Consider the following 27,805-nt stretch of genomic DNA (forward strand, 5'->3'; position numbering starts at 1 on the left):
TTGTATTATTTGTCAAATTACTCTAAAATAGACACAAAAGTTAACCGATGTTAACTTTGCTGACATGGTATACAAGTGGCAATTCATGTGTAGGCCACGTCAGCAATTAGTTAATTTTTCAATTAAAAATCTAAAAAGTTGTGAAAAATAGAAAACTCTTTAAAATTTAAAAATTTAAAATTATTTTAGATAATAATATAAGATAATTTTAAAATTTTAAAATTTTTAAAAATGTGTTGCTTTACTCCATGAATAATAATAAGGTCTCTTCAAGCTTTGATCTATTCAATTGGTCTATATTAAATCAAATTTGATAAGTTTTTTTATTTTAAAATAAAATTAATTATATATCAAAAATAATTTATGTAAATTTAATTATAAAATATAAAAATGTTTTTAATTCTTAATACAAACTCTAAATTAATTCAAACTAAATTTAATATAATTTTTGTTAAAAATACATTATATTAAAAGAATTTTACATAAAATAGACCCATTTTGTCAAAATATAAAAGTAATAAATTAAGTCTTGAAATTTTCATATAGTATATTTTGAGCAAAAATTTACTCAGTATATTTAAATTTAATTCTAATTAATTTGGAGTTTGTACAATAATTTAATTGAAATCATTTATATATTAAAGTATAATTTTTATAAAATGATTTAATCTGTATAATTAAGACTCGATTTATTTAATTAAAAATATAGTGTATTTTGTATAACCTCATAAGTTTTCCTATAAAAGTTAAGTAATCTTTGTATCTCTTTTACAGAGAAAAATTAAAATTAATTCTAAAAAGAAAAAATTAAAAAGATAAAATGATTTTTCTAACCCCATTTTCCCTTATTGAAAGAAAAACTAAAATTAATTCTTAAAAAATAAAAGAAATTAAAAAAGATAAATGAATGACTAAAATAAAAACATATTAAAGTTGGGTAACTAAATTAAGTGTATCTAACAAAAATTATCAATGAGTGACCAAAATGATAAAAATATATAATGACAATAACTAAAATGATAATAGTATATAATGACAATGTCTATATTGTAACTTTTTTATGCTTAAAATGAAAATTTATAAACATTAAGTGACCAACTTTATAATTTATCTTTTTTCTCTTTCCCAAACATTTAATGCCCTGTCTCCCCACCATATATTTTTAAAATTTAAATATATAATCTAATTAATTAATTATTTTAAAAATAAATACCTATTTCTTTTTATTTTACTTTTGTTTCCTACTTTTATTAAAAGATAAATTAATAAAAAGTAAAATACCTAAATTAAACAAACTTAAGACAATAGAAAAATGTGTAATAACTTATTTAACCCTCAAACTTTACAAAAAATTATTTTAAACTTCTATTTAAAATTTTATCTTTTAGCTCTTAAACTTTTTTTGTCAAATCACCCAAAAGAAATGAAAAGTTAAAATTTTTAACTTTGTGAATGATGCATACATGTGGATTGCCACATAAGCATTTAATTAATTTTTAAAATTTAAAATTATAAAACCATTTTTAAAATTAAAAATTACTAAAATTATTTTAAATATTTTTAAAATTTTTAAAATTTTAAAATTAATTAAATGTTGATACATCTTCATGGCAATCCACGTGATACCATGTCAACAAAATTAACAAACATTAGTTTCTCCATCCATTTTAGGGTGATTTGACAAAAAATTATAAGTTTAAGAATTAAAAATGACAAAAAATTAAATAAAATATTAAAATAATTTTTTTATAAAATTAAAAGACCAAAAATGACATTATTTAAAAAAGGAAAAAAAGAGGTTGCAGGAAAGAAGGAGCAGAATAATTTTTGGGAACAAGTGATTAGTGGGTGAAGTGTGAAAAGTCATTTTGTAAAAGAAATTAAAATGACAGCCAAAAAGTACTTTTTTTCTTTTCATTGTCTTCACCACCGAAACGCTCAGCTTAACGATCGTACAATCCAAAAGGCAAATCAGCGACCCCGCATACCTCTGCCAACCAGTAAAATGAAACACTTCCAACTAGACAAACCTGTTTGAGGGCCAGGGTACTATTTCAACAAATCATTGTTCACTCCTATCTTCCAAGCATATATATTGCTTCAATCTCATTCATTCTCTATAATTCGATTAAAGTAAATTAAAAATCGAACCATATTAATATTTTATCTTTAATTTGGTTTAAGTTATTTTTATAGTATTTATTGTTGTTTTAGTAAATTGTATACAGAGCCAAATTTCCAACAATTCTATTTACCAATCTTTATACGCCAATCAAAGCCAAATTCAATTAACAACACCATGTGTAGGAGGAGGTGAAGTCTAAGGTTCTTCTAATGTAAAAAATTTAATAAATAATTTAATTGTGTTTAACATATTTATATATTCATATTTTACATTATAATCTTATTTTGAAATCACACTAAAAACGAAATTAATGATGTGTTTGGTTGTGTAAAAAAGGTAGAGAGAAAGGAAAAGAGAGTGGAAAAGTGAAAAGAAAATCAATTGTGAGTATGTTTGGTTTAGAAGAAAAGTAAGAGGAAAAAAATTGAAAGAATAATTATTTTCTATTCTAATGCATAAAAATCAATCATTCTAAATTAAAAGATGAAAGAAAAAATAAATGATATATGTATGTTAATTCAAAATTATGTATTTTTAAATATTCTATTTTTTTATCTATTTTTCAACTCTACCGATCAAATTTCCTTCACACTTAATCAAGTAAAGCTTAAATGAACACGTTTTAAATTCTACTTGGATAGCAATGGAAATGGGTATTGGCCCCAAGTTGTTCCTATAAATAATAGATCAGTGTGTGAGCTCTAAGTTATAAAAAACTTTAGTTTCGAAAATGGGGAATCCACATCTTTTGGTAGTACCATATCCAGCACAAGGTCATGTTATTCCTTTCATGGAACTCTCCCAAAATTTAGCAAAACAAGGCATCAAAATCAGCTTTGTTAACACCGAGTTTAATCACAAGAGAGTCATCGATGCTTTGGGCAAGAAGCTGGATGAAAATGGCTTACTTCATCTAGTTTCAGTCCCCGATGGTTTGGAAGATGGGGAAGATAGGAATCAGATAGGGAATTTAACTGAAAGATTATGCCAGGTTATGCCTGGTCAACTGAAGGAGTTAATTGATAAGGTTAATGGATCTGATGATGATAAGATTTCATGCGTTTTAGCTGATATAAGCCTGGGGTTGGCGTTTGATGTTGCAGCGGAGCAGGGGATTCCTACAGCGGGCTTGTGGCCCGCGTCGATCAGCTAATGTTCTTCCTTCGTATCCCCAAGCTTATTGAAGATGGATTGATTGATGCCAATGGTAAGACGCTAATCTCATTTTTAAGTGAGTGAATTCCAGAATAGTCCATACAAAATGTGTTTTGGACTCCTGAATAACGTCAAAAAAGAAAATATTAAAAATGATTTATCAATGAATATATAAATTTCTTTTTGCAGGCACTCCACTTATGAAACATAAGATGTTTCAGTTGTCACCAATGACGCCTGTTATACAGCCAATGAATTTTGCATGGCTTAGCTTTGGTAACTCTCCTTCAACACAAAAATTTATGTTTGATTTTTTAAGGCTAAACAACAAAGCTGTGGAAACAGCAGATTGGATACTTTGTAACTCAAGTTTGGAGTTGGAGCCAGAAGCGTGCAACTTGGTTCCCAAAGTCTTACCCATAGGCCTACTTTCAGCAGCTAATCGGTTCGGAAACTTATCAGGGAATTTTTGGTCCGAGGATCCGACTTGTTTGCAGTGGCTGAATCAACAATCACCTGGTTCAGTTATATATGTCGCATTTGGTAGTTCTACAGTTTTTGACGAAATCCAATTCCAAGAGTTAGCTTTGGGACTTGAACTCACCAAGAAGCCATTCCTTTGGGTAGTAAGAGAGGATATTATCAAAGGAAAACACCAGTTTTACCCACAAGGGTTTAAAGAAAGAGTGAGCAATCAAGGTAAGATCGTTAGTTGGGCACCGCAAGTAGCAGTTTTGGGTCATTCCTCCATTGCTTGCTTTATAAGTCACTGTGGGTGGAATTCCACCATTGAAGGTGTAAGCAATGGGGTGCCTTTCTTATGTTGGCCATACTTTTCTGACCAGTTTCTGAATGAGAGTTACATTTATGATATTTGGAAGGTTGGATTTAAACTTAGAAGGGATGAAAGAGGGACCATTAGAAAAGAAGAGATAAGAACCAAGGTGGAACAATTGGTTGGTGATGAAGATTTCAAAACAAGAGCTGTTGAATTGAAGCAAATGGTTACGAAAAGTATCGGTGAAGGTGGGAATTCTGATAAGACATTCAAGAATTTTGTCGACTGGTTGAAATCGTAGATAAAGTACCTATACTATTTACAAATTTAAATTTTAGTTTTTATATTTTTATTTTCAAGAAATTAATTTCTTTACTTTTTTTAGATTTTAAAATTTAAGTGCATTTGTTAACACGGATAATTTTTTTTTTTTAAATTTGTTGGTGTGATAGTTTAAAATAAAAAATTCACATGGTAGTAATGCAACTAAAAAATTAACGTTGTAATAAATCTAAATTTAACAAAATAATCTTAACAGTGTTAATAGTTCGACTCAAATTTTAAAATTTTAAAAATAGAATAATTAAATTTCTAGGGACAAAATTCCATATTTACTACAAATACAGGGATTTTATTTTTTTTTAAAAATCTATAACCGTTTTTGGCCTTTTCTGTAAGTCTAAATTTACTACTCATTCAATATATATTTGAGAATTAATATTAAAATTTTAAACATGGAAAAAAAAACTGAGAGTTGAATGTTTTTGGTAGGTAAGATTAAACAGCTATTGAATTTAGAAATAATCGTAATTATAAAGTAAAGAAAATGTTTAAAAAGAATAAAATTTAGTTTGAATTACCAATTATGAGTTGGAAAGTTTGGTGAATATTAACACTCATCCAAAGCCTACCTAGACTAATAGATACTTTATTTAAGGTTTTAATCTTAATTCCATATTTTTATTCTAACTAAAATTTCTTAACCAAGTAATTTAATTTTATTAAAATTAAGTCCTCCATTCTTCACCATTTAAATAAACTATTTTTTATTTCATGAAATGCATAAGTTTAATTATATGTTTTAATTAAAATATATTTTAATTATTTAAAGTCGTAAAATTTCAAAAATAATATGATAAAGAAAAGAAAAGAAAAGAAAAGAAACAAACATTTAATTCGATTAGATGAAAAATTATAAAATGTAATTAAGCGTTATAATATATATTTAGTATATCATTAACATTTTTTTGACATAACAAAATTTTAGATATTATAAATTATTATTTTTATATTTTATTTAATAAATATTTTTATTATCTGTTTTTAACAAATACAATTCGATTTTTTTATTTTAAAATTTCAATAGAATATTAATTATATTTGCCTAAAATTGGTAAATTTTGAATAAAAACTATTTACAATTTTTTTCCTTAACTTTTTTAATGCCATTGTTTTCTAATTTTTAAAATTTAGTATTTATCTATTAAACTTTAGATAAATTTGCATCAAATTATCACAATTATGTATGATTACTAAAGAATTTTATAATTCCTATAATTTAATAGAAAAACATTTAAGATTTTCAAATTGACAAAACTTAATTAATTAAAATGGTTAAATACTAGCGAGACCCACCAATTGAAATATTGAAAAATTAAACTGTCAGGTAATCAATAATGTCACTTGTCAGCGTGTGAACTATCCAACAACTTAGACTTTCCAAATTTATTGTATTGCTGGTGATATTTACACTATTAGTTTCTTTATCTATGCGATGAACGAATTTACTTAATGTTTAAATTAATTATAATCTTAATAAATATAAAAATCTGTCAAAATTTAAATCTAATAATAAATAATTTAATAAGTATATTTAAATAATTTAACATGTTTAGATAGTAATATATATAATATTAACACTGTAACACCCTAGGAGAATCCCACATCTAACAAAGCATGAGAGAGGCTTAGGCTATATAAAGGGGTAGCAACTCTCTAAACATAATCTCCCCAACTCGGCCTAGACGTTAGACCCAAATTCAAAATGTTGAAAAGAGTTCATTTAAAACATTTGTTTAATTCATTAAAAAAATAAGTTACAAACTGTTTTATTTTAAGGAAAACTGGGGTTCATGTATACTAATTAATAATCATAGCATAATATCTTAAAAATGCAAATAAAATGTCATGCATGATAAATAAAACCAAAACCTAAGTCTCATGCCACGATTTAAATAAAATATTACAATCCCTGAATAAAGAAATATTTCAACTAAAATCGAGTCGAGTTCCTCCTAATGTTGCACTCGCGTCCTAACCTGGTAGGTTACGCTCAATGTGAGTTTATTTACAATAAAATCAATACGAACAGTTGTTAAGGCATATCAAATAACATTGCATAAAATAATCATAGATAGCAATTCTGTACAGAGTATCGATTTTTCAATGCAATCATCATCAAAGTATAATAACTCATAATAACCGTATTTAGAACAACCGATTTCTCAGATTTGCCCATAATAATCATATTCATACGCACATGTATATTTTCACACACACACCCCATATAAGATGCCATACAATTTCAGGTTTAAACAAAATATATCCTACCCCACTGCTAGACACCATAATGAGAGTTTCCTAGAACTCCTTTCTCCAATACACCGGGATGTGGATATATCACTACTTGCAGATAATAACTGCCATTTGGCTGTGGACACACAACAAGTCCCTGCAGTTGGATTTTGCTTTCGTTTGTGGGTTCACAGAAATAGTTCCTGTAGATGAAACCTGCAATTGGAATATGCTTTCGGCTATGGATACACTGCAGTACCTGCAAATGGAATTTGCCATATCTCTGGGTGCATAGTAAAACTAATTAATGCAGGACTGCCAGACTTCCTTTGATCATATCGTTCTATCCCATGCAATGCAATGTGACATATTTAATACAGATCAAGTATGATAGAAATTATTGGACTAACACATGAAAATTTAGTAACAAAAGTCATACTTTTCATGTATTCGGGTTAACAGTAACATAGGACACGTTGTTCATAAAATCACAAGCATAGATATAATAATAACATATACTATTCATAATTCATGCAATTATATATATACAAATAAATATCGCATTAGTTCGATCAATCATGGATTTTAACATATTTCATATCATCAGGGGACCTAATTGTATAATTAAAAATAATAACAATAATTCGAAACTTATTCACGGGAAAATCTGATCAATTCATAAAATTTTGAGTCAAAAATATGAATTTTAAAAAATAAGGGTAAAATTATAAAATCTGAAAAATAATGGCAAAACTGTAAAATCTAAAAAGTAAGGGCAAAACTATAAAATCTGAAAATCAGTGGCAAAACTATAGATTTTGAAAAATAATGGTAAAATTGTAAAATTTGAAAAATAGGGGAAAAACTATAAAAATCTAAAAAATAGAAGAAAACCTGTAAAATCTGAAAAATAGGGGACACACGACTGTGTGACAAACTTTGGTCGTGTGGTATTTGCAAAATCAACCTACAGTGAAGACATGACCGTGTGAGAATCAAAAAACCTAAGGTTTTAGGGGCACATGGTCGTGTTGTCCTATCTTAGGCACGATTTTGCCCTGATTCACTTTGTAAAAGAACACATACTTGACTTTGGGATCTCGAACGTCGTTGATTGTGCTTAGATTTTGTCTGGGGTGCTTAAATGAAGTCCTTCAAACAACATTTATGCAAAAGTTAATAACGATTTTAAAGATTCGTCAAGATTATCAAAAGATTCGATGAAAAATAGAGAAATGTCGTTTAATTGATCTCAAGGTTATAGTTAGATAGAAAATCTATAAAGATTCAAGTTCAAACTTCGAGATTTAAAGCGTACTTATCACTTCTTGGAAAAAATTAAGAATGTTTCTAGTGGTGGTTATGAATCCAGCTGAAAACAACTTGAATAAGAGAATAGATTTTGATTTGGGAAGCAAAAATAATTTTCAATAATGGAATAAAATTATGATGTAAAGGGGAGAAAAGAAAAGAAAGAGGGATTAAATAGAAAAGATGGAAGCAAAATTTAAAAGGGATTTGGAAAGGGCAAATTGAAATTCTAATTAGAAAAGAATTGGGTTGATTTCTAGGGTTTGTAAACCTAAGGGTGTCATATGCAAGTTTCCCAAGTTTTTATTGAGTTTGAAATTAAAATCAAAAGGGAGGAGGAGGAGACTCAAACCTTAGTCACTTAAGGGGCTAATTCCTAACCATTGGGCTATTGCCTATTTTCTTGTTTAACTTTTACACTTAATTTTAAGTATTTTAATGTTTGGAATGTCCTTGACGAAATTATGAAATAAAATAGGAAGAAGGGATTCAAACTTGGGTCAATTGGGAAGGGAACTAGTGTTGTAACCATTAGGCCTAATTTTATTTCTTGTTCGATATTTACTTCAAATAACATTTGTTTTAGTGTGGCTTTTATCCTCGGTTGTTGAAAATAAAAGGAAAATAAATGAGAGGAAGCTTGAACCTAGCATTTAAACACCAAGTCTAAGGCTCATTTCTTGCTTAATTTTATTTCTTAATTTTATATATTTATTTCTTAAGCCTAAGCCTAAGGTATACCATTACAAAAATAACTCGATCAGTGCTCGTCCAATAACTTTGTCATAAGTGTGTTACCCTCATAGGGTATCCTTAATCTCTTTAAGATAATATCCTTTCTCCCAATATGATCTTATTTTATTTAATGGTAACCGTTATATCTTCCTTCATAAAAAGTCAATCATTATCAAATAGTGATCAAGTCATCCATCACAAAGGTGAAAGACTCGTGGCCATGTTTACTTTTCATCAACCATGTAATGCCAATGAGAGGATATCATTTACCCATGTCTTGGGCTATGAATTCCACTATTGTGAATGATGCTACATACTGCAAAAGTTGTACACCCAATGGACTAGCTTTTGGTTCCTTATCTATTTGAACTCAAGTTTTTACTTGCGTCAAAGTGTACAAGTCACACATACATAGTCCATGATCCACTCAAGATTTAGGTATCCCACATTATGAACATCACAAGTGAATAAATCCATAAACAGATCTATTCTTCTTGCCCAATCTAATGTATTGTAAGTCTAGTCAGTCACATCTATGTCTCTATCTTCTAGGAGTCATCCACTTCGTTGCCCAAAACAAAGCATCTCCCAAATTGGACTTGATAGGAGACATATTAGTCTTTCAATTGATTTTTCTCATTTTTTATTAAACTAAGGACATGTTTAAGTTCATCTAATAATATAAGTTGTCTTTTCATATTAAGATCTGACCACGTAATACTGCTTAGTATTAGTTAAACATTGACAACAAGTGAGCAGCATTTGCTTCTATTTTGTTTTGCATGCAAAAATCATATGAGAACATTGTATAAAGTATTAATGTAAAAAATTACAAGTGTATATTAACAAAAATGCTATGCTTAGGGCATCAGATCCAACAGAGGATTGATCTCATCCACTAACTCATGAAACATTAATGGTTAAATAACCATTAGGTCCTTTGAATAATTGTTAATTGGGTCCTAAAGTGTTTTCTAAAGTAAAACTCAATAGTGATTGCACTTTTACAATTTAGTCTCTGTACTATAATTTTTTGTACTGTGAGAAAGATAGTAAATCATTACTCTAGGCAAGGCCCCGCATATGAAAATTGAGGTCAATTTGCGTAAACAATCTCGATGTTCGTCTTTACTTTTGTGCATACTTAGATCTTGTGGTTGAAACTATTGCCACAATATCAAGCACCATTTTAGTCATAGTTTCTATTTGTCAAGCAAGTAAACCCTTCGTTTGTACAACACCTTATAAGAGAAATTAATTGATGGAATCCAATCAATTGTACCGATAAGCACATCCCTTTCCTTCAGTTCAATATCATCATCTGACATATTGGTTTTCTTATTCATGCCCCACACGTTCACCAATACATCTTGGAAAGAAGCCAACATGCCTCTGTCATTACTAGTCTCCATAAAATCATTATAAAGATTCTCCTCTCTGTGTCGAAGTTTCTTATTCACACGACATCACTACGATCTAAGGCTAGTCTTGATGTCCCGCCCGAGTCACCAGGGAGATTCTCATCATCCGCTTACATGCCTTCAACCCCTCTATCAATGGCCATCTTAAAATCTAATACTAAACATTTTAAGTGTACATAAATGAGTTGAATCAAAAACTGAAAATTCTTTTATCGTTTAATAATGTCAACTTATTTACTAGTATAATATTGAAATTAATTAATATAATTTCTTAAATTCTAAAATTTAATTTTATGTTTCCAGTTTACCCTAAACAAAATCAACTCAAATAACTCAAACTTAAATTTCTTTTGATTATATAATCTCGAATCTTTCATACTAAGCTAAAAGTAGAGGAAAAGTCCTTACAATTAATTAATTAATTTCTTGTTCTTCATTTTGGTAAAGAAGTGATGAAAATAATTTGAAGTTTTGTTTGGCATGAAAGATAAAATTAATTAATTAAATTAATTGTAAGGAATTTTTCTTTACTTTTAGCTTAGCATGGAAGATTCAATACATATAACAAAAAAAATTGGGTTTTGTAGACAATTATTAATTTTTTTTAAACAAATAACCAGATTGGGCTTATATAGAATAAAATAAAAACAAACAAAGTCCATAGAACTTAATGGCCGAGCATAACTTTTTGGCCCAATAAGCATCTTGCCTGGGAAAGAAAAATATCTAGCATAAAATAATAAGGAAATTTCTAGAATAACAATTAAATGCTACCATCCTATTACCCAATCAGATAACTCTGCCACCTGCCATTTCCATCTTTTCTTTCAATTCGCACTTAATGGCTTTACCAGCTTTCAAGGGAGGCTTTAATCACTGATTCTTTTGATCTGCCATTTTGAACTTCCCCCCTTTCTTCCATCTCCTTCCTGCTTTAGTCTGGTTCTCTCTTGCTGTCGTTTTTCCTCTTGTTTTTGGCATACATGGGAACGCTTTCAATCAGGTACACCTATTCTTCCCTTCGTAATGATTCTATTTCTAATAAGTGTGCGAGACCGTTCGCTGATCTTGGGGTATACTCAAACCTTAAACTGCTAGATCTGGATTTTAACTGATGACTATCATGAATAAAAACCCCTATTTGCAATTTGCCATTCCCTTTAGCCTTGCATTTCTTAATTATCGAAAAAAAGTCACCTTCTATAATGATTTCCTTCCCTTGCATGTCGAGTGCTATCTAGGTTGCCTTTCTACATGCAATCGCTTCGGCAGCGAAGGCGGAAAGTACTCTGTGGTGGATCTCAGTGCATGAAAGGAGAAGGAGCCCTTCGCTATTTTTGACAACTACCTCGGAAGCTAATTGACGATTACGCTTATTATATGCTCCATTGAAGTTTATTTTCACTATCTGATCAGATGGGTGTTTCCATTTTTTAATCTCCTTAGAAACTCTGGAAGTACTGTTCTCAAAACCATTCACTTCTTTTAAATAACTAAGAATAAATCTTGACATCTCCTGACCAGATCTGCTTGTTTTATCATGTATTCGAGCATTTCTGTCACCCTAAATGGCCCATAACGCACGGCAAAACAGTTTGTAATGAGAGGGAGGCTGAATAACGAGGACCTTGGTAAGCCACTGTTCGAAGTCTAAATCTATTTTCTGTAAAAATTTAACAGTCGATAATGCTTTCCAAACTGCCACTGATATAGAACATTCTCGAAAGAGGTGATCCATTGTTTCAGCTCCTTCACCACATCGAGGACATGTTGGACTATTAACTAGTTTTTTGAATAACATTTATCCGAGTAGGCATATAGTTCCATGAAATTTCCTAGCATGTAATTATAATTTTTTTTTGTAGATCTAGGCTCTATAATTTTTTTGTAGAAAGCCCTGTAATCGATTTGTAAAGCATATGCTCTAGGATCCAAACTTTGTAATAGTTTGTAGGCGCTTCGAACCGAATATTCTCCCATGTATTCGCCACTCCAAGCCCTAAAGTCAGCTTGAGGTTCTTTCGCCAATGGGATACACAGGATCTTTTCAACCACTACTTCTGGAAAGGTATTGACAATCAACTCTCTATTCCATTTTCGTTCATAATTACTGATTAATTCAGCAACTTTAAAATCACATGAATTAACATTATCTGAAGATAATCTAAAATTTATGGAATCTGGAATCCGAGCATCATTAAAAACTGAAATGCTCGTACCCGTACCGACCTTCCAATAAAGACTCTCTGCCAATACACTCTTTGTCGTCCATAAACTTCGCCATATGTCGGAACTGTTATTACCTAAACGCGATTTAAGAAAATCAACCTCCTAAAAATATTTCGCTTTGTGTACTTTCGCCAGTAATGAGTTTGGGTTATTTAAAATCCTCCAGCCTTGTTTTGTTAAGAAAGTTATATTGAACTGAGCCATGTTTCTGAATCCCATTCCGCCTTCTTCTTTAGAATGACACAAATGCTTCCATTGACACCAATGAATCCCTCTTTTCCCATAGCATTTTTGCCACCAAAATTTTGCAAAAATGTTCTCAAGTTCCCTACATAATGAATTAGGTAGAAGAAAGTAAGACATAGCATATGTTGGAATTACCTCGAGTACTGCTTTAATAAAGACTTCTTTTCCTTATTGAGATAATAACCTAGTACTCCAGCCTTCAATACGCATAGAAAACTTTCTTTTAGGTTCTGAAAAGACTCTTTTTTCCTCCTACCGACAACATTAGGAAGCCCTAGGTACTTTTAGAGATTTGTTGAGCTTCTGACTCCTAACAAAGACGAAATTTCTTCGTTTTTATCTTCAGTTGTGTTTGAGCTGTAAAAGATTGTTGACTTATTAAAATTCACACATTGGCCTGAGCAACATTTATTTTTTTCAAGTATTTCTTTCAAGATCATCGCTCCCCCATTTGTTGCTTCTCCAATAAAATGCAGTTATCTGCGAATAGTAAATGAGAAATCTCTGGCCCTCTTCTGCTTGCCTTTGCACCTTTTAACAAACCCTCCCCCATAGCTAAACACATTAGTGCTGAGAGTCCCTCGCTACATATTAGAAAAATAAATGGACTAAGTGGATCTCCTTGTCGAAGCCCCCTAGAAGGTTGAAAGGTTCTTCCACTCATTCCATTTATATTAACAGCAGAAGAAACTGTAGTAATACATTTCATGATCAATCCCACCCATTCTCCTGTAAATCCCATCTGTAGCATAACTTCCTTTATGAAAACCCATTCAACTCTATCATACGCTTTACTCATATCTAACTTTACTGCCATGTAACTCTTCTTTTCTGTGTGCTTTTTTCGAAACATATGTAAGATTTCATAAGCTAACAACACGTTGTCAGAAATAAGGCGACCTAGGATAAATGCGCTTTATACATTGTCAATACAACAGCCAATGACTTCTTGAAGACGGTTTGCTATTGTTTTTGCCACGATTTTATAAATAACCGTGCATAAGCTAATGGGTCTGAAATTAGCCAATTTAGTAGGATTTGGGACTTTAGGGATGAACACAATATCTTACTTATTAAGGGACTCAAAATTTTGATCACTATTTAAAATACCTAAACAGAAAGATTCAACATCCTTACCAACTATATGCCAGTATTTCTGAAAAAAATAATACTGGGAAACCATCAGGTACTGGTGCTGTAGTAGGTCACATTCCTTTTAACGCTATTTGAATTTCTTTTGCTATAAAAGGAGATGATAGAACTGTGTTTTGCTTAGAAGAAATTTTATTAGTAATGTCCCTTAAACAATGAGATGGATCACCTACTCCACATGTTGTAAAAAGCCTCTGGAAAAACAAATTAGCTTCCTCACAAATTTTTGAACCATCAGTAATTCCCTTCCTTCATCCGATTCCAGCCAAAGCCAATTTGCTCTTGCCTTTTGTTTCCAGTACACTTCATCTTTATCAATCGCCACATTTAAATGGATTTTTGTATCAATGATCTTTGCTATCTTTTCATCATCCCTTTCTTTCTCAAGCAGAACTTCAAGATCCTTAGTTAGCTTTCTTTTTAGTCCCTCCCTACTTTTCCTGATAGTACTTGCCCATCTCTTCAGTCGTAGTTGTAATATTTCTAGTTTCTCCATTAATGTACCTGTACATGAATCCCATAAAACCTTAATTTCAATTTCGAGAGGTTCCTCCATGGTCCATTATACCTCAAATTTAAATACAGAACTCCTTATGAATACGCCACCACTTTTTGTATTTAAAAAGAAAGGACAATGATCTGACGTTGAATATGGTAGGTGTTGAATACTACCCAATGGAAATAAATTTATCCATTTTTCGTTTGCAACTCCTCTATCCAATCTTTCCTCAATGTTTGTTTTCGGTAAATTTCCCTTTTCCCAAGTGAACCAAACCCCTGAATAGCCAATATCTACAAGTTGGCACTCCTCTAAAACCTCCCTGAAGCCTCCATTCTACCTTGTTCCCTTTGAATTCCTCTACTTTTTTCAAATGAATACATAATTTCATTGAAGTCCCCACTTACTAGCCAAAGTTGAGTTTGACCTTATCCTAGTTTTCTGTGCAGGTTCCACGAAAAATTCTTATTTTTTAAATAAGGTGAGCCGTAAAACCCTGTAAACCTCCTCTCTTCTTGTAGACATTCTCTTTTATCATTACATCAATATGCCATTTGGAGAAACTTCTTAAAGTGACTGAAGTATCTCCTGTCCATGCTAGACACATACCTCCCTTAGAACCTTCTACTTCAATCTCGATTCTATTCATATGACCACAGCTCCTCCTTACTTTTTTCATATGTTTTTTTTTTCGATTTTAGTCTCTATTAAAAAGACCACATAGGGATTATGCTACTTTAACAAATGCCGCAGCCTCAGTTTTGCCCGTGGACTCTGGACATTCCAACGAATGGTTTTCATTGTGCCTGGTCGGTTTGCCTATTGGTAGTCACCGATCTATAACTATTTAAGACAATAGTTTGTTTCTGATTTTCATTCCTTTCACCCCTAGAAACTCCTGCTTGATCCACTATTTCCTCATATTTTAATATTTTTACTTCATCTTCATGTGAGAAACCTGTGTTATTTTTTCCATCATCAACTTCTGAAAATTTCCTCTTTCCCATGATGCTTTGATTCTTTTTAAATTCTGTCAAATTCACTGGGACTATTCTTTTCCAATTAGACTTCTTGTTTAGTGTTGAGAAATTCTGTAAAGCCCCAAAATTGGTCCTAGAAGTATTGGGCTTTGAGCATGGGAGCGATTAGGAAACTACTCATAAATATTTTAGTTAAGGAAGTGACACAAATTACATGTTTGCTTTATTGGCTAAGTGATATGGGTGTGTTTAGGAGTGTTTGAGAAGCTTAGGTTCAAGTTTGGGCTTTTGCAAAAATTTTAGTTTTTCCCCTTAAGTGAACCTTAGCTTTAGCTTGTAGTCCTTATAAATATTTGTGGGTAAAATGTGTCACAAAAATGACCTTGTGGCTTGGTGGCAAGTGACGTGGTGAGCAACTAAGAGGGCTTGGGTTCGAATCCCATTGCATGAAAAATGATATTTATTTTGCTACTTGGGGCGGCAAGTGTTTGTGGTAGACTAAAACTCTATTGAGTGGTTGTGGAATTGGTAAAAGGGGAGGGGATCAAGGGATAGGATGTTGGTTGTTGGGGATTTGAAAGAGTAAATTATGGAGAAAAGGGTGGAGTGAATCTAGGAATTTGAAGTTAGAAGAATTGTGCCGTATGGGGGCTTTGGGCATTTATACATTTGGCTATCAGGGGTTTTTTTCTGCGATTTGGTAGTCGTTTGTTGCTGGGACCTGGGCTTCGATCTTTCCTTGCTTTGGTATTTTTTTTCTTTCATCTTTCCTTGCTTTGGTATTTTTTTCTTTCTCTTTAAAGCCAAAATTAGCTTTTCATTTTAAGGTTTTTTACTGTGAGGTTGTTTCGATTTTGCACTCTTCTTTACTTTGATTGGCCGTATCTCTGCTTTTTCCTTCTCTTACTATATTGGCCGAATACATCCCTCAAACACTGTTGAGATTGCTCCCCTTCTGTTCTCCATTTTCTTCATTTTTCCCCATTTTGTTATTTCCACTGCATCTTGACTGATTTTTCTAGGCTGCTTCCTCTCCCTCCTCTCGATTCTATTCTTTCTTTTCAGTTTTTTCAATAGCCTATTGTCCCTCTGCCTTTCTCTATTTTCTTCGATTTTCTTTGTTATTGGGTATTCTTGGTTGATTATTACTACGCCCTATGGTGAGGGTTGATTAACTCAATTTCTGCAAAAGTTCTTGGCAAAAGGTATGTGTTGTATTGTCTTCTGTTGGTTCAGCCTGTTTTCTCATTTTGTTTCTTAAAGCCGAATACCCTCTTTCTCCTTGTGCTTTAAAGACCGATTGTTGGTTTTTTATGTGGATCGTTGGGTTTCTAGGTTCTTACGAGAAGTGGTGGAGTACAAGTATTTTGGAAGCGATCAAAACCTTTTTCCTCACTATTCTATAAAAGTAATACGATACCTTGTTTTGGAGTTGATGATCATGGATTTAGGCCACACCTATGAGCGGTCCTATTTAATAAGATCTATGGTTTATGCAGTTATCCGCCGAGAAGCATGTGACCGTTTTAATCATCGATCTATGTGTATTTAGCCACACCACTTTCGGTCAAGGTAAGTGGGTGTACTGATTTGGGATTGTAGTGTTTATGAACACTAACAAATGAAAGACTGACTGTATGTGGAATTGAATATAGGTTGGGCGCTTAAGGAACTTGGAACGGTTGCATAAACAGGTATGTAACCACACCCTTCCTTACTATATATCGGCAAAAGCTGAAAAGTCGAAGTGCTGAAACTTCAGCATTTGAGGCCTCACGAGCGTACGATAGCTCGTGGGGTAAACCGAGCCCAAAAATCATAGGCGATAGACTATAAAGGCCACCACGAGTGTTTTTATAGGCTTAGGCCGTTATGGGCACGTTGGGCCAAAATGAGCCGTGTTGGCCTAATGGGCTCGTGGGCCCTAAATAGATTAAACCCGCGGTAAGTGATAAATATTAGACTGGGCTATGTGGGTCACATAGCCGTAACTAAATTTTGGCTAAATAGGTCATATGAGCGTGTGGGCCCACTTGGGCCGAGTAATGGATCTTGGGCCTATTTACACTGTTATGATTTTTTAGGTTATCTGTGTCGTTCGAGGTGATTGTAGACCTCTGGAGAGGTCATTATCTAAGCTGAAACCTTAAAATAGGTAAAATAACCGTAATGCCCTTGTAGGGTAAAATGACCGTAATGCCCTTATAGGGTAAAATGACCGTAATACCCCTGTAGGATAAAATAACCGTAATATCCTTGTACGGTAAAATAACAATTATGCATTTATGTTTCGAATGACTGATATGCTTATGATTTACGTATATGATTGTACTGAGGATGACTTTGTATACACGTAATATATATGACACGACATACTGCATAGGATTCAAATTTTGATATGAAGGAAGTACTGTACTGGTGACTATGTCACATTCACTGTTACTGGTGGCTTTGCCACATTTACTGTTTCTGGAAACTATACTGCATTATTATTATTGGCAGCTTTACTGTATTTTTTGTGTGCTGGCTGGATGGGTCGATTTATATCTCCACATAATGTGTTGGTTGGTAAGGGTGGTGTGCTGGCTGGATTTGGGTGGGATGCATAATTGCATTACACTGTACTGATACTGTATTGGGCTTAGGCCATATTATTACTGTATAGGCTAAGGCCTAGATGTGATCGATCTTGAATAGGGCTCATGCCTGCATCATATCGCATACAATTTCATCGCTTGATCGCTAGGGGGCTACACGCTGAGTTTTTGTAAACTCACCGTTTTCTTTAACTGTACAGGTAATCCTCAGCCTTAGACGGTTTGGAGTCGCGAGGGACTCAGAAGTAACTGCACGGTTGCTGATGTTCTACTTTTGACTTGATTTATTTAAATTTCACATTGGGTTTTTGGTTATGTAATAAGGCCATTTGTGGTTTTAACTTTTAATTGGGCTTTGGTTTATATATATATTCTTGAACTGCTAGTTTAGGTAAAGACAAGTTTTTAAAACAATTACTATTTTCTAAAACACGCGTTTTAAACTTCATCGACTTAAAAAGCTTCCGCGTTTTTAAATCAATTTATTATAACACGGATGGTTAATAAGGTAAACGTTTTGATGAGAACTTTCGTTAATTAATAATAAAAAGATTTAAATTTAGTAACGAATTTTTACCGAAAGGATCAATTTTCGAAAAACACTCTGATGTGACATGTCAGATTTGGCCATAACGTCTAGGTCGGGTTTGGGGTGTTACGAATTTCCCTGTTCACTGATACTTTCCTTTGATACGTCCGTCTTCAACTTTCCATAATCTATCTCCTTTTTCTTTAATAATTCCTCCAAACCCATCACTTGTAGTCCGTCTGGCAACTTTCCTTGCATATTATTCCCTTCTGTTGTGTTACCTCTAAGCCCAGCAATTGTAGATTGATCTATGTTTCCAGTACAACAACATTGATATCCCATCTTATTTGAAAAAGCATTTAATTTCATACTCTCTTTTCCAACTAGATTTGATTCAGCTTTTAATGCCATAGAGTATAGAGGATCATCTCTGACTTTATTTTTTTTCTGCAGGACTTAACACGATGTAATCAGTGATACCATGCCCCATTCTTCCACAGCCAAAGCAAAAAATTGGTAACTTCTCGTATTTAAAAGAGATCCACGATTTAAAATTAATATCACTAGAAACAAAACTGCCTCTATGTAAGGGTTTCTGCACATCTAGATTAATTCTTAAACGACATACCTCACCAATAATTTCAGATCTAATTACTCCTCCAAAAGTAACACCAATGGCATGCATCAGATCTTTTTTATCAAATTCTGGTAGACACGGACCTATTTTGATCTAGAATGGTGACGAGTTGAGTCGGATCTGGCTTTTTTTGACCGGATTATTTAATCGATCAAATAGAATAAGTTGCTTACGAAACAACCACAGTTGTCCCTCCATAACTGTCTCCAAATCTTCTTCTAAATCAAAAACAATTAGGAAGAGATTCTGCCCTGCCAACTGGATCTCAAATCTTTTCCTTGTTTTCCAAATACTTTTCATCTGTGCCTTAAAGCTCTCTGGATTGTATGATTTTTTTGTCCATATTGAACATATGAAGGTAGATTTATCGAACTTTTAACTAATAATTGAATAAGCTCTTCCGCCAACAATAAGATCTCGTCGCTACTCCCTCTGTCATCACCACCACTCTCTTCCATCCCAAGCTACAACAGGTACTGTTTTCTTTAGGATTCTATGGAAAGCACTCTTGGTTTTCAGAGAGAAACCTGGCAGCTATTTCCTTATAATTGTAATTTTATGTTGTGTGTGTGACAATTATTAAATATTAGATATTTAGTTTGATGTTAATTTGGAAACATTAAATAAATCTTAAATTTTAGGAGATTAAATTAATTAATTTCAATATTATAGTAACAAATTGGCTAAATGATCGGGGTAAAAAATTTCAACAATTTATTTAATTGATTTTCATGTTTTGGAATTTACATTTTTAATACTGAAAAAATTTAAGAACTTTCTAAATGGGGTAAACAAGTAAAATATGATAAATATTTAATGCATTACTTTAGTTTCTATAGCTTTTTCCTTTTAATCCTTAAATTTTTTACTCGAATCAAGACTTAAAAACAGATTTTTTCGATGACTAAAATGAAACTGACCTAAAAATTAAATAACCAAAATGAAAGTATAAACATGATTGTGGACATGATTTGATTAACATTTAAATGACTAAAATAAAACCCTAAAAAATTTTATACAATCATACCACACAATTATAGCACTTATAATCACACGATCATACTGCACCTGATCTCTCTACATAAATTAATATTATTCATACACACACAAATTAATAATTCGATTTTTGTTCGGATATTTAACAATTTTGTTAACGGGAGAGCTAAAATGGGGCAGGTTTTCAATTATATTTTATATGCTACGAGTTCTCGCATAAATTTTTTTGTTGGCTGACCCTACTTTTAAATATGAATCGACGAGGAAATCATCAGTGGTATAAATCTCTTAGAACCCATCACATTTCCAAACTAGAGATGTAAAGCCCTCAAATTAATATGGTTTTTCATAATGCTTTAGATTTTTCCTATTTAATGGTATCTTAAGAAACTGATTAGTTAAAGTTGTTAAATGATTTGTTTACTTCACTCTCTTCTTTATCCTTTCTTGATTGAAATATCTTAGGATCAGTTCACTTCTACTCAATGCAACTCTGATTGTAGGTGCTTGTCCATGGAGCACACAGACAAAGTCGATGAGCTAGCCAAGAAGCCAGGTTTGAAGCTACGCATTAATGGGGCTCGCATTTTCAATGCAAAAGCTTTGCCACTAAAAATATCTAAACAATCTATGAAACCTATGCTCAAACTCAGGTCTTTTTTTTTTAAAGGCTAGAAGACTCGGGAAAACCTTAGGTGGTGGGATGAGGTAGGTTGGCTTCATCAGTTCTGCCGCTTTTGTCACTTGGAAAGAGCACAAGAAAGCAAACGTGTTAATACATAAACTATTATTATATACAAACATATCGGTTTGGAAGAACAAACATTACTTTTCTATGGTGCTTTTGATCGATGAACTGACATTAAGTTCATCAATTTGATGTTAGTTTTGTGCCAAATTACAAGTCAGAAAATCAAGATAATCATTTTTCTTCACCTTTTTTCATGATTTTTTCTTTGTTGCTTAGAGGTTAAAGATATATGAAGATCCTGTTAAATATCAGCTTTGTTAGAGATTGTAATTAATCTTATCATTTTTTGTTGTCAAGAAGTCATAATCTAATTAGTTTAGGCTTGTTGAACTATTTCGGACAAGTTCTTCACTACTAATGAAGTATCCAGTCTTTTACCTTTTATATCATAATAATACTCTTATAAGTTGTAATACTTGGAAAGTTTTTCGTTTTAAGGTAACAAAGACAGCCAAGAAAACTACCATTTTACGATTATACTTGTGGTGTTTCATTTTTTGCTTTCTTGATTTAGAGCTTAAAATAATAAAACAATAACGAAAATGGGGGGTAAGAGTTAGTTTAGTGGACAAAAACGATGGTCCAAATCCAAACTAAAAAGAAGGTAGCGGCTTTAGAGGGAGGTTGAGTTGAATGAATAGAATATGAATATATATATCAGAAAAATATGTGGGTGCGGAATATACCGATTGCCATCTCGAATATTAGGATCCCCTTCCGTTTATTATAAGGAAGCATGCACTTACACTTCCTAATTCCATTCCAATTACTATTCCCTTTTTTCCCTCCTTTATCAATTCTTCCTTTCCTTGTTTTTTCCAGACTTATATATACACAAAATATCTCAAACTCTCATCTTTCAGGCTTTTACTTCCGTTTAAAGTATCACAGGTCAGTTTCAGAAACTTGAGCTTACAGGCTTTACTCTCTCTCCCCATATAATAAGATTTGTTCATGCATGCAAATGGGGTTCCATTTTGGTAATGACGACAAGAAACAACTTTTTTGATGTCTAGGTTTATTTTATATAGACTATATGATTTCTTTTCTTTTTTCTGATTCAATTTGTTAAATGGGAGATTATAAATCATGCAAAAAAAAATGCTAATGTTAAAGAGAAGTGCTATGATACCGTAAGTATTAAAATACTCATCTGACATACTGATCTTTAAATAAAAATGAAAATAGTAATATTGGATACGTGCCATATTTGTCATATCAAAGTTGAGTACCAGCTGGTTGATTTTTGCTCTAAAAATTGAATCACTTTGATTATTTATGGATAGGTTCAAAGTAATATACAGTATCCACATATTACCCTCAATTCCCGGATCTGTTAGCAAATCTTTTAAAAATATAATAATATCACGTTAATTTCATTTTTCTTTTACAGTTTAATAGGTATAACAAAATTTTCTCCCTTTAATAATAATAAAATTAATAAAAGGGTACTGTCAAAGATGATAATTAAAATCCTTGCTGAAAACTGATGGATTGTCTGTTTCCAGATGTCATCTCCAATTATGTTATATACATAACATCAATAGTGAAGACATTCTCTCTGTTGCTAATTTTAGACATTGTAAGAAAGGAAATTTAAAAAAAAAAAAAAAAGCCAATGAAATTAACTTTCAAGAGTTAAATATAGAAATAAGTTGTTGTCACTCCCTCCTTCGGCTGCACTTGAATATTTTCCCAGCTCCATCTGTTTTATTGTCTTTGATTTGGATGTCACTCGTAACCCTTTCGAGCTTTTTCTTTTACATCTTTGTACAGGAAGAAGGAGCAGATAGATAAAGAAGGTAGCCATGGTAGTAGGAAACAAATTACAGGTGCTTGACGCGCTTGATGTAGCCAAAACACAATGGTACCACTTCACTGCTATCATTATAGCTGGGATGGGCTTCTTCACTGATGCATATGATCTCTTCTGCATATCTCTCGTTACCAAATTGCTTGGCCGCATATACTACCATGTTGATGGCGCTAAGAGCCCCGGATCATTGCCCCCCAATGTATCGGCAGCCGTTAATGGTGTAGCGTTCTGCGGAACGCTAGCAGGCCAGCTCTTTTTCGGTTGGCTTGGTGATAAGCTAGGCCGAAAGAAGGTCTACGGTATGACTCTCATGCTCATGGTCATATGCTCTATAGCATCAGGTCTATCTTTTAGCAGTAACCCTAAAGCAGTGATGGCAACCCTTTGCTTCTTCCGGTTCTGGCTCGGCTTTGGCATCGGTGGTGATTATCCACTTTCCGCCACCATCATGTCCGAATATGCCAACAAAAAGACTCGCGGAGCTTTCATTGCGGCAGTGTTTGCGATGCAAGGATTCGGAATTTTAGGAGGTGGCATCTTTGCTATTATTATATCCGCTGCATTCATGGCCTCGTTTCACGCGCCACCCTACGAGGTCGATCCTGTGGGCTCTACTGTTCCAGAAGCAGACTATGTTTGGCGTATTGTTTTGATGGTTGGAGCACTCCCAGCGGCGCTTACCTACTACTGGAGGCTGAAGATGCCAGAAACCGCTCGTTACACCGCCCTTGTTGCTAAGAACGCTAAGCAAGCTGCATCTGACATGTCAAAAGTTTTGCAGATGGACATTGAGGCGGAGCCCCAGAAGATTGAGCAAGAGAAAATCCGATATGGCTTGTTTTCCAAGGAGTTTGCCAAACGCCATGGACTTCACCTGCTTGGGACAACCACCACTTGGTTCTTGCTTGACATTGCATTCTACAGCCAAAACTTGTTCCAAAAGGATATTTTTAGCGCCATTGGCTGGATTCCATCTGCCAAGACCATGAATGCCCTTGAAGAAGTTTACAAAATTGCAAGGGCACAAACACTGATTGCTCTTTGCAGCACCGTTCCAGGCTACTGGTTCACAGTGGCTTTCATTGATATTATGGGAAGATTTGCCATCCAATTGATGGGCTTCTTCTTCATGACGGTGTTCATGTTTGCACTGGCCATCCCTTACGACCACTGGATTCATAAGGACAACCGAATTGGCTTCGTTGTTATGTACTCATTGACCTTCTTCTTCGCGAATTTCGGACCCAATGCTACAACATTTGTGGTACCGGCTGAGATTTTCCCTGCAAGGTTGAGGTCCACTTGCCATGGTATATCAGCAGCTGCAGGAAAGCTTGGTGCTATGGTTGGTGCATTTGGATTCTTGTATTTGGCGCAGAATAAGGATAAGGCCAAGGCAGATGCAGGGTACCCTGCTGGTATTGGAGTCAAGAATTCACTTATAGTATTAGGTGTAATCAATGCATTGGGCTTCCTCTTCACTTTCTTGGTGCCTGAATCGAAAGGGAAATCTTTAGAAGAGATGTCAGGCGAGAACGAAGATAATGGAGAGGGAGAAGCCGGGGCATCGTCATCATCATCATCTAATCACTAATGTCAGTTTCCAGTTGCCTAAAGTTAGACTGGTGGTAGAAGCTCTCTAAAACTCTTTAGTTGGCTCCCACGTTTACTTATGTCAGTTTTCTATTTTCAAACTATTTTTCTTTCACGTGGACGTTATTTCTAATAATAGAGAACTCTATGACTGCCTTTTTCGTTTATCAACAAAATCAAAACTGAACCAACAAATCTAGTCCAGGACAGTTTTTCACAGTCTCACTTGTCAAAGACTTATAGAGAGTATGACTCTGTGAACTATGGGAGACATTATTGCTTCCTTTGTTTCGAAGTTTATAGCTGTTTAAGATAACTCAGCATTTTTCATGGTTTTCCAAAAGCATAGTTTCTGTGTTGGAGACTGGAAGATGCATTATAGTCATTTTCTGTAGAAATTTGAGTATAATATAACTTTGCAGCAATATTTCATGATTCGAGCCTTGACTAAGAACTCTTAGTGTCTCAAGGGCTGCAAATTTTTTTATCATTATTATGACTAATTTAGTAGCCCAATGTGCCCGACCCACTAAACCAAAAACAATAAATCAAATAAATAATAATAATAATAACAAGTTCAGTCAAATTTTTTCAAGCCCAAAATACTAAAAACCTAGCTGAAAGTTTTACAGGCCTAAAACCTAAACTAATGAAAAAAGGTACAGAAACTCTAGATGCGTCGCAGCTCCCTCCTCGATCACATCGCCTATGCCTTGTCCCAAGGCCTAACACCTTGCTGTCGTCGTTGCACCAAAATAGCAGGACCCATCCTCTGTTGACTCGCCATGGGCTATAAAAAAGAGCAAAGAATGAAAATAGAGCAGGAAAGGCAAGAACGAAAGCAGAAATAGTGGAAAAATCTAATGTGTTATTCGGCTATAAAAGCCCCAACCAATGTAATATTTAAACATGAAAAATATATACAAAAAAATACAGAGAATAATTAATCATATTTTCAAGAGATTATTTGTTTATTTATTTGTTTATTTTTATTTTTTAGGCATAAAAATACAAAAAAAAAAGAAAAGAAAACTTACCAGTACGTTTCGAATCCCATCGCAGCAAGTGGAGGAGGTCATCATTCCCGATGATGAACAGTTCTTTTCGGTAAAACAGAAGAGAAACCGAAGGGATTCTTTTGGGTTTTTCTCTTTTTGGTCGAGTTTTTGCGAAAATAGCCCCAGATCCGGGCTTTACAAGTCGAAGTGCTCAAAACGAGGGTTTTTGATGAACTCCGGCAGTGTTTGATGACCGAACCTAGTGACTTTGAGAGAAAGAGGACAGAGCTTTTAGAGTTTTTTTTTTTAAACAAGGTTAAAATGAAAATTTTGAAATTTTTTTAATTAAATAGCAGTTGTGAAACGACGTCGTTTCACTTAGGCCCTTTAACGCCAAAACGGCGTTGTTTTGGGGGTTAACTCGAGACCCGACCCGCGAGGCTGGTATCTGCATGTTTTCTAGCGTCTGGGGTTATTTGTACGGTCGATCCTTCCGCTTTTGTGCCCATTTTCAATTTAATCCTGTTCCTTTTTTTTTAATTTATCCTGTGATTTTTGCATTGTTTCATTTTAGTCTATATTGGAGCTGCGCGTTTTGACAGACAGGGAATATTTTCCCTTTTGGTTCTTCTTTTTTATTTGTGCATTACGATTAGGTCCTTCACCTTATTTTAATTCCCGATTCTTCCCCTAAAATTTTGTTTGGCTTTCAATTTCAGTCCTTATTTTATTTTATTTTTTAAATACTTTTGCATTTTTATATTTTATTATTTAAATTTTCGCTTTTAAGTTCACTTTAATCTTGATTTAATCTTTAATCTATTTTATTTCAACCTTTCCACAAAATTTTTATTTTATTTATTTATTTATTATTTATTCTTCCTTTTACATTAAAAAATAGATTATTCATACTCTTTTTAAATTTTGCGTGATTATTATTGTTGTTATTATTTTAATTCTAATGTTTTTGTTGTTCTTGTTGTTTTATTATTTCTTTTATTAGTTCTAATATCTTCATGTTGTGTTTATTTATCTTTTTAAATTGTGCACTTTCCATTTTCATTTTTATTTTAAGTTACTTTATTTGTCTTATTATTGAGATTTGATTGTTAATATTATTATCATTATTATAATCAATTCATGTCACATTAATTTTTACCGATACATAACAAGAAAATTGTCAAAATTAAGGCAATGTTCCATATTTGGAAGATTCGAGAAATCGTACCCTGACTTACAGGGTTTCGATTTTCTCGTTGAACTCGAATAATTGACTATTCTTTCAAAATTAAAATATATAAGAGTTCAAATAAAAAATAAAAGCAAACTTATTCTCTAGGATTCAAAGTGTCGTATCCTTACTTACGGGATGTGACATTTCATTGCCTCAAGATGAGAGGGTCTTAAACTTACTTTTCGATTTTTTCAAGCAATTTTTAGGTAAAATTAATATTAGTCCAAAGAGGGATCGTTTTTTAAATTATTTCCAAGTTTTCAATTTTCGACACTAAGACATCAAGTAATTAACTAGGTACCAATTTTAGGCGTCACGAGGGTGCTAATCCTTCCTCGTGCGTAACTGACTCCCGAACTCGTTTTCTAGATTTTTGTAGACCGAAAAACATTGTTTTAATAAATTAAACTTTTTATTAAAAAGATCAAGTTTCAGGTGATCCAACCACACCTCATATAAAAAGGATTGGTGGTGACTCCTATTTTCGTTTTTAAAATAAAAGTCGACCTTTCAAAAAAGGGTTTCGACAGCTTGGCGACTCCACTGGGGAAAAATAAGAGAGTTAAGCCGTGAGTTGATTATTTCTTGTCTTCTTATCAAAAATTGATATTTTGGTTTAAATTTATAATCCTTTCGTTGCATTTCATTTTTATGGTCTGCATCATTTTGATATATTTGCTTTATTGGTCCGAGTCCTTGTATATATTTCTGCATATTGTATTTCATAACCGGTTGGTTATACCCTTTTAAGTGGGAGTGAGAAACTATTCCTTCGTGAGGTCTTCACCTCCGTATAAGATATTGGATCACTTTCAGAATACATCCGTACCTATGTCTTCATAAGAATTTCATCTCCGAATAGCCATAGGGAAATGTATTCCCCTGAACTGAACTCAGCCCATATAATGGGTGAGGATAAAGGAATTTGCCGGTTCAGGTACCCTTACTTTAGAACCAAACCGCATATAGTGAGCCCTAAAAGCCTACCCTAGGTAGAACCGCACCGAACCCCTAGTGGTCAACCAAATAGATGCTTTATTTGTTATTTCTTGCTTACTTTAGCTTTGTATAAAATGTATTGACTTGTTTTGTTTTGCATTGACTGCGATTGCATGACATTTTAATCATAAAAAAGATGTTGATTCACTTTCAGTTACTAAATAGAGAGTTTGGCATGGAGAACAGATTTCTTAATAAAGTAGGAGATAATGCGGCTGTCCAAATATGGTCTGAGAAAACGCAATTAGAAAAATGTGACAGTCTGACGGAAGAGTACATATCAGAATTGTGGGACTTCACTCGTATCAGTGTGACCCAAAACAATCTCCAAGAATTGAAAGAGATATGGGTCCAATAGGATGATGAAATCAAACAGCTATTTTACTGTAATTATGGTAATTTGCCCTATCTACTCGATATCAAAGTGGACAAGTATTTGTTTTGAGCGAT

At 33.0% G+C, this 27,805-nt stretch overlaps 1 protein-coding gene, 1 long non-coding RNA gene and 1 pseudogene across 2 annotated transcripts; 2 read left to right on the forward strand and 1 right to left on the reverse strand.

The window, feature by feature from the left end:
- Nucleotides 1–2,823: 2,823 nt before the first annotated feature.
- LOC108489017 (UDP-glycosyltransferase 83A1-like) lies at nucleotides 2,824–4,421 on the forward strand (annotated as a pseudogene).
- An 18,039-nt stretch (nucleotides 4,422–22,460) lies between these two features.
- Nucleotides 22,461–24,125, forward strand: LOC108488770 (probable inorganic phosphate transporter 1-7). Its single transcript, XM_017793058.2, has one exon. The coding sequence runs from the start codon at nucleotides 22,524–22,526 to the stop codon at nucleotides 24,123–24,125; it is 1,602 nt and encodes a 533-aa protein (XP_017648547.1). The 5' UTR covers nucleotides 22,461–22,523.
- Nucleotides 24,126–24,668: 543 nt separating this feature from the next.
- On the reverse strand, nucleotides 24,669–25,434 carry LOC128283494 (uncharacterized). Its single transcript, XR_008273854.1, has 2 exons — nucleotides 25,162–25,434; nucleotides 24,669–24,914 (listed from the first exon to the last, which is right to left on the reverse strand). It is a non-coding gene; the product is annotated as an uncharacterized LOC128283494 (long non-coding RNA).
- Between the last annotated feature and the right edge of the window lie 2,371 nt (nucleotides 25,435–27,805).

This window comes from Gossypium arboreum, chromosome 11, assembly GCF_025698485.1.
Source record: "Gossypium arboreum isolate Shixiya-1 chromosome 11, ASM2569848v2, whole genome shotgun sequence".
Taxonomy (NCBI): domain Eukaryota; kingdom Viridiplantae; phylum Streptophyta; class Magnoliopsida; order Malvales; family Malvaceae; genus Gossypium; species Gossypium arboreum.

Bases quoted from the DNA above. Each gene is read 5' to 3' on its own strand.
- LOC108488770 (XM_017793058.2), top strand. From the start codon at position 22,524: ATGGTAGTAGGAAACAAATTACAGGTGCTTGACGCGCTTGATGTAGCC.